The sequence below is a fragment of the Scyliorhinus torazame genome, chromosome 16 (genome assembly GCF_047496885.1).
Source record: "Scyliorhinus torazame isolate Kashiwa2021f chromosome 16, sScyTor2.1, whole genome shotgun sequence".
Classification (NCBI taxonomy): Eukaryota; Metazoa; Chordata; class Chondrichthyes; order Carcharhiniformes; family Scyliorhinidae; genus Scyliorhinus; species Scyliorhinus torazame.
Window position 1 is genome coordinate 66,375,197 of NC_092722.1, and position 10,467 is coordinate 66,385,663.

A 10,467-nucleotide genomic window follows, 5' to 3' on the forward strand; every position below is an offset into this window, starting at 1 on the left:
AGCCCAAGGCCCTATGGGCGCCGATTGGTGACACCGGACCCTCATTCTACCAGAGGCACATTTAACAGGACCACCATTAAATGACGATATCGTACACCGATTCAATAGTGACATCGGACCCCCATTCAACACTGACATCGGACGCCCATTCAACAGTGACATTGGACCCCCATACAACAGTGACACCGGACCCTCATTGAACACTGACATCGGACCCCCATTCAACAGTGACATCGGACCCCCATTCAACAGTGACATTGGAACCTCATTCAACACTGAGTTCGGACGCCCATTCAACACTGATATCGGACCCCCAATCAACACTGACATCGGACCCCCAATCAACACTGACATCGGACCCCCAATCAACACTGACATTGGACCCCCATTCAACACTGATATCAGACCCCCAATCAACAGTGACATTGTGGCCCCCGTTCAACACTGACATCGGACCCCCAATCAACAGTGACATTGTGGCCCCCGTTCAACACTGACATCGGACCCCCAATCAACACTGACATCGGACCCCCAATCAACACTGACATTGGACCCCCATACAACAGTGACACTGGACCCTCATTGAACACTGACATCGGACTCCCATTCAACAGTGACATCGGACCCCCATTCAACAGTGACATTGGAACCTCATTCAACACTGAGTTCGGACGCCCATTCAACACTGATATCGGACCCCCAATCAACACTGACATCGGACCCCAAATCAACACTGACATTGGACCCCCAATCAACACTGACATTGGACCCCCATTCAACACTGATATCAGACCCCCAATCAACAGTGACATTGTGGCACCCGTTCAACACTGACATCGGACCCCCAATCAACAGTGACATTGTGGCCCCCGTTCAACACTGACATCGGACCCCCAATCAACACTGACATCGGACCCCCAATCAACACTGACATTGGACCCCCATACAACACTGATATCAGACCCCCAATCAACAGTGACATTGTGGCCCCCATTCAACACTGACATCGGACCCCTAATCAACACTGACATCGGACCCCCAGTCAACACTGACATTGGACCCCCAATAAACACTGACATAGGACCCCCATTCAACAGTAACATTGTGGCCCCCATTCAAAACTGACATCGGACCCCCAATCAACACTGACATTGGACCCCCAATCAAAACAGACATTGGACCCCCAATCAACACTCACATCGGACCCCCATTCAACAGTGACATTGTGGCCCCCATTCAACACTGACATCGGACCCCCAATCAAGACTGACATCGGACCCCCAATCAACACTGACATCGGACCCCCATTCAACACTGACATCAGACCACCATTCAACACTGACATCGGACCCTCATTCAACACTGACATCGGACGCCCATTCAACACTGGCATGAGACCCCCAATCAACACTGACATTGGACGCCAATCAACACTGACAACGGACCCCCAATCAACACTGACATCGGACCCCCAATCAACAGTGACATTGTGGCCCCCATTCAACACTGACATCGGACCCCAATCAACAGTGACACCGGACCCCCATTCAACAGTGACATCGGACCCTCATTCAACAGTGACATTGGACCCCCATTCTACACTGACATCAGACCCCCATTCAACAGTGACATTGGGCCCCCATTCAACAGTGACATTGGGCTCCCATTCAACACTGACATCAGACCCCCATTCAACACTGACATTGGGCCCCCATTCAACACTGACACCGGACCCCCATTCAACACTGTCATCAGACATCCAATCAACAGTGACACCGGACCCCCATTCAACAGTGACATCGGACCCTCATTCAACAGTGACATTGGGCCCCCATTCAACAGTGACATTGGGCTCTGATTCAACACTGACATCAGACCCCCATTCAACACTGACATTGGGCCCCCATTCAACATTGACACTGGACCCCCGTCAAACACTGACACTGGACCCCCAATCAACACTGACATTGGTCCCCCATTCAACACTGACATTGGGCCCCCATTCAACACTGACATTGGGCCCCCATTCAACACTGTCATTGGGCCCCCATTCAACACTGACACCGGACCCCCATTCAACACTGACACCGGACCCCCAATCAACACTGACATTGGGCCCCCATTCAACACTGACATTGGGCCCCCATTCAACAGTGACACCGGAACCCATTCATCATTGACATTGGATTCCCATTCAACGCTGACATCGGGTCCCCATTCAACACTGACATTGGGTCCCCATTCAAGAGTAACATCGGGCTCCCATTCAACAGTGACCACGGACCCTCATTCAACAGTGACACCGGACCCCATTCAACACTGACATCGGACCCCCATTCAACAGTGACATCGGACCTTATTCAACACTGACATTGGGTCCCCATGCAAGAGTGATATCGGATCCCATTCAACAGTGACATCGGACCCCTATTCAACACTGACATCGGACCCCCATTCAACACTGACATTAGGTCCCCATTCAAGAGTGATATCGGAGCCCGTTCAACAGTGACATCGGACCCCCATTCAACACTGACATCGGACCCCCATTCAACACTGACATTGGGTCCCCATTCAAGAGTGATATCGGAGCCCATTCAACAGTGACACCGGACCCCATTCAACACTGACATCGGACCTTATTCAACACTGTATTTTGGGTCCCCATTCAAGAGTGATATCGGAGCCCATTCAACAGTGACATCGGACCCCCATTCAACACTGACATCGGACCTCCATTCAACACTGACATTGGGTCCCCATTCAAGAGTGATATCGGAGCCCATTCAACAGTGACATCGGACTCCCAATGAACACTAACATCGGACCTCCATTCAACAGTGACATCCGACCCACAATTAACAGTGACATTTGACCCCCATTCAACAGTGACATTGGACCCCCAATTAAAACTGACATTGGAACCCCATTCAACAGTGACATCCGACCCCCATTCAACAGTGACATCGGACCCCCATTCAACACTGACATCGGACCCCCATTCAACTGTGACATCGGAACCCCATTCAACACTGACACCGGACCCCCATTCAACTGTGACATCGGACCCCCATTCAACAGTGACACCGGACCCCCATTCAACTGTGACATCGGACCCCCATTTAACACTGACACCGGACCCCCATTCAACAGTGACCACGGACCCCCATTTAACACTGACACCGGACCCCCATTCAACAGTGACACCAGACTCCCATTCAACAGTGACATTGGACCCCCATTCAACAGTGACATCGGACCCGCATTCAACCATGACATCCGACCCCCATTCAACAGTGACATCCGACCCCCATTCAACAGTGACATCTGACCCCCATTCAACAGTGACATCGGACCCCCATTCAATAGTGACACCAAACCCCCATTCAATACTGACATCGGACCCCCATTCAATAGTGACACCAGACCCCCATTTAACAGTAATACAGACCCCCATTCAACAGTGATATTGGCCCCCCATTCAATGGTGATATCAGACCCCCATTGAACGGTGGTAACGGATCCTCATTCAGCCGCACCAATAGTCATACCTTCAACTGTGGTGGGGTTAAGTGGAGAGGTGAACGAGGAATCACTCTGTCTTGAATTAGATTTTCAGAGAACATTCAAGGTAATTTCAAATTCCACTTGTGTTTCTCTTACAGAATGAACTCAACCACAACGAGCATTACTCACAATCTATTTCTTGTAAAGAGGGAAGTGAAACTTGGCATTGGTGTTAGCTGAACTCACTGGCGATAGTCTGGGATTTTGTCACAAGGCTGTTTGCCAGTTCAAATCTTTCATGCAGCAGCCTGGACCTCCCTATTTTGGCATTTTAGTTTTTTTTCAGTATTGTGTAATTTCTCCTCTCGCTTCATATCCTCATTAAGCTTTCAGACGGCGTTCAAGGTAAGACCTAGTAAACTCGAACATTTCAATATAATTTTATATAATTGTTGCTGAATTGAAATACTCGCCAGTGTTTATCGTCCGTTGGATACATTTGGTAATCCAAGGTTAACTATTTAGTAATAGATTTGTTTCTTTGTTTATTGATCAACAATATTAAATAAGTTGTTGATCAGAATTTCTATTTGTTAAATGTTTAATCTTTTGCTACATGCATTCAGACTTAAATCCTTCCTCTCAGATGTTTATAAAAACCAAACAACCTGAAATTTGCTGCAAAAAATGTCCATTCTGCACACCGAAGGAACTGATCCCCAATTTGGAGTTGTTCACTATTTTCTTTCAGTTTGTTTGTATCTTTGCCTTATTATTAACTTTATTTTAATTTTACGGCTTCTGTCTTTGGCAGTGCTATAGTGCTATGATGGCACAGTGGCATAGATAAACCATGTTCTCTACTATCGCAAGCAAATTGCCATTTTTCATACATCAGCAGTTATTTATTTTTCAAACAGGCTGTTTGACTGTAGAAGGCTTCAGAGCCTCATGTTGGCCACATTCATGCCCGCATATTTGCACATTTCCACATTGGCCAATGGAGGGTAATTGGCAATTGGAATCCTGGCTTATTTTCCTCTCTCTAGTCCAGGGCATTGAGGGCCATTGCACTGCAGCTCCCAGTGAAAGAGCCAAGGCCATCAAGGTCATGGGGCTGTGCAATATACTGCTCGGTGGGCCTCACACTGATGCCCATTGAGTCACTGGGACTGGGAGTCTCTCCAGGGTACATTGTGCAAAGGGCAGGACAGGCAGAATAAGGTGCATTCAATCGGTGTGCTCGATTACAGGTGTATGGTCCTTTCTACCTGATTTCCCTCAGCCGAAGAGTTGCTTCACACACGAGCTGCGAACAATACCTACATTCGGCCATTTTGATCATTCCCCTCAGAAAGTAAACTCTAGGTTCCATGTGGAAAGTGTTGCTATGTTTGACTTATGTCATAACCCCCACAAGGATCATGGGGAAAGAATCATTGATCTCCCTGTGAGACTCATGGAGTACGAGCTCTCGGGATAGGGGGGCAGAGGACAACCACCTGGGGCACGTTGTGAGCAAGATATAAAAGCAGGCCCAATTCGGGGCCTGGTGTAACAAATCCTCCCAGCTGAGATTGCATTGGGAGTGAGATACTACATTGCGCAGACTATTGTAAATATGTAAATAAATTAATCTTTGTTGACCATAAGACCAGAAGTCCATAAGACAAAGGAGCAGAATTAGGCCACTCGGCCCATCGAGTCTGCTCCGCCATTCAATCAAGGCTGATATTTTTCTTCTCCCCATTCTCCTGCCTTCTCCCCATAACCCCTGATCCCTTATTAATCAAGAACCTATCTATCTCTGTCTGAAAGACACTCGGTGATTTGGCCTCCACAGTCTTCTGCGACAATGAGTTCCACAGATTCATCACCCTCTGGCTGAAGAAATTCCTCCTCATCTCTGTTTGAAAGGACCGTCCCTTTAGTCGCAGATTGTGTCCTCTGCTTCTAGTTTTTCCTCTAAGTGGAAACATCCTCTCCACATCCACTCTATCCAGGCCTCGCAGCATCTTGAAAGTTTCACGAAGATCCCCCCTCATCCTTCTAAACTCCAATGAGTACAGACACAGAGTCCTCAACCGCTCCTCATATGGCAAGCTCTTCATTCCAGAGATCATTCTTGTGAGCCTCTCTGGACCCTCTCCAAGGCCAGCACATCCTTCCTTAGATACGGGGCTCAAAACTGCTCACAATATTCCAAATGGGGTCTGACCAGAGCCTCATGCAGCCTCAGAGGTACATCCCTTCTCTTGTATTCTAGCCCTCTCGACATAAATGCTAACATTGCATTTGCCTTCCTAACTGCTGACTGAACCTGCATATTAACCTTTAGAGAACCTTGAACTAAGACTGCTAATTCTCTTTGTGCTTCTAATTTCCCATTTAGAAAATAGTCTATGCCTCCATTCTTCCTACCAAAGTGCATGACGTCACATTTTTCCACATTGCATTCCATCTGCCACTTCTTTGCCCACTCTCCTAGCCTGTCAAAGTCCTTCTGCAGCCCCCCTGCTTCTCAATACTACCTGTCCCTCTGCATATATTTGTATCATCTGCAAGCTTAGCAACAGTGCCCCTCAGCTCCTTCTTCCAGATCGTCAACGTATCTTGCAAAAGGTAGTTGTCCCATCACTGATCCCTGAGGCACACCACCAGTCTGATGGTAACAAATCCTCCCAGCTGGGTTTGCACTGGGAGTGAGATGCTACTTTAAACAGACTATTGTAAATATGTAACTACATTAATCTTTGTTAACAACAACCTTCCTTATGAGTTATTGGCGGGTCGGTTTAGCTGACTTGACCAGACAGCTAGTTTATGATGCAGAGCGAGAACAGCAGCATGGTCCAATTCCCATACCGGCTGAGGTTATTCATGAAGGCCCTGCCTTCTCAACCTTGCCCTTCGTCTGAGGTGTGGTGACCCACAGGTTAAACCACCACCAGTCAGCTCTCCCCCTCAAAGGGGAAAGCAGCCTATGGTTATCTGGGACTATGGCGACTTTACCTCAGCTTACGAGTTATTATAACTTATTATCGTGTGATAATCCATGTTTTAAACACCATTTGATGATGAAGATTCAACTTCACCCAATTATAGAGGGAGAGGAGAGCAGCAGTTACACTATCCCCTCCAAACCACCCCTGGCTAAACCTGGAGCTGTATCTTGAGCAGGACCCGCCAGCAGTTGGACCCTGGTTGTAAAGAGGCTGGTGGGGTGAGCTTTAAAGTCCTCTGTCTTGTGGGGCAGGAGTTTCAAGGTTTAAGGTCAGCATCTTGCAATAGTGCGAATCCTGTGGACCCCTTGATGGTCACTCAGGGTCTGCTCCTTGGACATGAAGTTTATGCCGAGAACTTCGCAGGTCACACAGGACAAAGCATCAACAAACGTGACAAGGCACAAATCTGGCTCTGCATGACTGTTTGAGGATGTGGAGATATGGGGCGAAATTCTCCCGAAACGGCGCGATGTCCGCCGACTGGCGCCCAAAACGGCACCAATCAGACGGGCATCTCGCCGCCCCAAAGGTGCAGAATGCTCCGCATCTTTGGGGGCCGAGCCCCAACATTGAGGGGCTAGGCCGATGCCGGAGGAATTTCCGCCCCACCAGCTGCCGGAAACGGCCTTTGTTGCCCCGCCAGCTGGCGCGGAAATGACATCCCCGGGCGGCGCATGCGCGGGAGCGTCAGTGGACGCTGACAGTTTCCCACGCATGCGCAGTGGAGGGGGTCTCTTCCGCCTCCGCCATGGTGGAGACCGTGGCGGAGGCGGAAGGGAAAGAGTGCCCCCACAGCACAGGCCCGCCCGCGGATCGGTGGGCCCTGATTGCGGGCCAGGCCACCGTGGGGGCACCCCCCGGGGCCAGATCGCCCCGCGCCCCCCCCCCCCCCCAGGACCCCGGAGCCCGCCCACGCCGCCTTGTCCCGCCGTTCAAAAGGTGGTTTAATCCACGCCGGCGGGACAGGCAATTTATCGGCAGGACTTCGGCCCATTCGGGCCGGAGAGTCCAGCGGGGGGGGGCCCGCCAACCGGCGCAGCCCGATTCCCGCCCCCGCCGAATATCCGGCACCGGAGACTTTGGCAACCGGCGGGGGCGGGATTCACAGCAGCCCCCGGCGATTCTCCAACCCGGCGGGGGGTCGGAGAATGACGCCCATGTTCTCCAGTTTGAATCTGGTTCTGGTGACACCATTGAGCTGCTTCGTGAATCTTCAGTATCTTCTCAAAAGCTTTGTAAGCAGTTTTTTTTATGAGGATGGTGCAAATTTAAACATCAATGGTTTTATTACAACTATTTCCATTTGCTAATTTTATTTGTTAGGGAATTATTGTTAGTCATTTAATTGCTGGAATTTTGTTAAATTAACCATGAGGAGTGTACTTTAATGTCTAATTTCAGAAAGAATCCAAGATTGAAATTCTTTTGGTGATTTAAGTATTTGTGACACTTGTTCATATTCTCCAGTGACAATAGCATTGCCGCGTACCTGGAAATAGTGTATTTACAGGACAAAATACATGGCTGGCACAATTCAATTACTGAACAGTGTACTCTAATGATAAATATATATCTTATATTACAGTGTAGTCTGACATGGCAATGTCACATCGAATGAACCACGTGGGACTAGTGCTTCTCTTGTTGGTGGCGACATCATCAACCCAAGACACCTGTCCGGCCTCCTCTCGTATTCATGGGACCCCTGGCCAACCTGGAAGGCCTGGGACACCTGGAGCAAATGGCAGGGATGGTGCGCCTGGGATGAAAGGAATCCCAGGTAATCATAGAACCAGTACAGAAGGAGGCCATTCAGCCCATCGAGTCTGGACCAACCCTCCGAAGAAATACCCTACCCAGGCCCACGCCTTATCCCCGTAACCCCCACCTATCTTTTTAAAAACTAAGGGGCAATTTATCACGGCCAATTCACCTAACCAGCACATCTTTGGGCTGTGGGGGGAAACCGGAGCACCCGGAGGAAACCCACGCACACACGGGGAGGACGTGCAGACTCCGCACAGACAGTCACCCGAGGTCGGAATCGAACCCGGGTCCCTTGCGCTGTGAGGTAGCAGTGCTAACCACTGTGCTGCCCAATTCAGAGAGCTTTGTCTTTCAGGCCTCATCCGGTCAAAATGATAATACTGGAGAATGTAAACCATTCTTACAAGGCCCGTTCATCAGGGATGTGTGACCTGTGAGAGTTATTTGAAGTCTGTATCTACAAAGATATCTCATTTAGAAGTAAATTAAATGTGACGTCCTGATCCTTCGGGGCCCTGGTGGCTACTAACTCCTTCTCAGAAGCTGGAATATTTACAGATATCCCTGGAACCTGTAAAATATGAGACTGATTGTTCAATGCACAGCTTTCTGCCTGTCCCTCTCAATGTTTCCTCCTGGGCATCTGCTGGAGAAATATTTGTTTCAACCTATCCCGTTTTCAAGTACCCTGGTCACCCCACTGCTTTCCACAATAAATCCCAGAGTACAGGGAAAGGGGAGACAGTCGTGGAAGTTGTTTCAGCCTTGACCTGATGTCAGTGCTCAGAGAAATGGGTTGCACGGGTGTAACCCTGGAGGCCGAGCCTAGCCCAGCTTGGAGCTTGTCTGTATTTCTCTGAACATTTAAAATTGTCAGGTGTCAAACAGCGATGAAGCACAAATCAGAAGTATAATTCCAGTCATCACTAATCAAAATTGTGCTGTTGACAGGTCCCCCTGGTTCAGCTGCTATGGCTGGTCTGAAAGGCAAGAAAGGTGAGCAAGGCTTCGAGGGCATGACTGGAAAAGTGGGCCCTGAAGGTGACAGAGGAGTGCAAGGAGAAAAAGGTGCAGTGGGGGAAAAGGGTCAGAGAGGAGATGTCGGAGACCACACAAGTACTTTGAAGGCGGCCTTTTCCATGGCCAGGAGCACAAATATGAGCCCAAGAAAAAATATTCCAATAAAATTTGACAAAGTGATTTCCAATGAACAGAGGAGATATTTATCGAGAATGGGGAAATTTCAGTGTGATATACCAGGCTTGTATTATTTTGTGTATCATGCAACTTCCAAGGGCAACCTCTGTGTCAACATCGTGCTGAATCAGGCAAAACAGGTTGGTTTCTGTGATCAGATATACAATTCTTTCCAGGTGAGTTCAGGGGGAGTTATCCTTAAACTGAAGCGGAATGATGAAGTCTATCTTCAGACGACTGACTCCAATTCAATGTTGGGAGTGGAGGGAGCTGACAGTGTCTTCAATGGATTCCTCATATTCCCAGATTAGATCACCAACTGGGAGATGACATCGCATCCCAACCTTTGTCCAGAGCAGGGCTGTTTGAACCTGTAGCAAATCGCCAATATTTTGAAATGACACCATATGATACCAGCTTGCACATGTTTCTGAAATTCCTCTCTGTTTTATTTTAATAGGGAAGCTAACCAGTTTAAAACTTTAAAAATATTAAAGCCCTTGGCAATTGGAGATTTCAGTTGAATATGTTACCATTTATAGAATTTACTTTGTCCTATCTCCTGGTACACCGTTTCAAGGTCTAAGTAATTAATGAGACTGTAACTATTCTGCTTTATTTGATCATTTATGTAGTTAACCATTTTTTTTCAATGATTTTGAAGATGTGTAATAGATCATGTTTTGAATTTGCTGAAGATTTCACGTGTGTACTCTCATCGGACATGTAGTCAGATCATTAAATCTGTTTCACACTCAGTTGTAGCTCTTTATTTGCCTTCAATGATACAGTACTCACATATATAAATGTGGCTTTACTTTTATAAGTAAATCGTGCATCAATTTCAATACGTAAGTGACATTGATTTAGCAATCAGTGTTTAACGATGCATCAATTTAACAAAGCATTTTGAAGCAGTCTGCTCTGAAATTGGTGCAGCAAAAAATAATTCTGTATTTGTTTTTAAAACTTAAATAAAGCTCATCTCTTG

At 47.9% G+C, this 10,467-nt stretch overlaps 1 protein-coding gene across 1 annotated transcript; it reads left to right on the forward strand.

The window, feature by feature from the left end:
- The first annotated feature begins 3,777 nt into the window (after positions 1-3,777).
- Positions 3,778-10,234, forward strand: LOC140392856 (complement C1q subcomponent subunit B-like). Its single transcript, XM_072478595.1, has 3 exons — positions 3,778-3,912; positions 8,098-8,292; positions 9,231-10,234. The coding sequence occupies exons 2-3, from the start codon at positions 8,109-8,111 to the stop codon at positions 9,785-9,787; spliced, it is 741 nt and encodes a 246-aa protein (XP_072334696.1). The 5' UTR covers positions 3,778-3,912; positions 8,098-8,108; the 3' UTR covers positions 9,788-10,234.
- Positions 10,235-10,467: the final 233 nt, after the last annotated feature.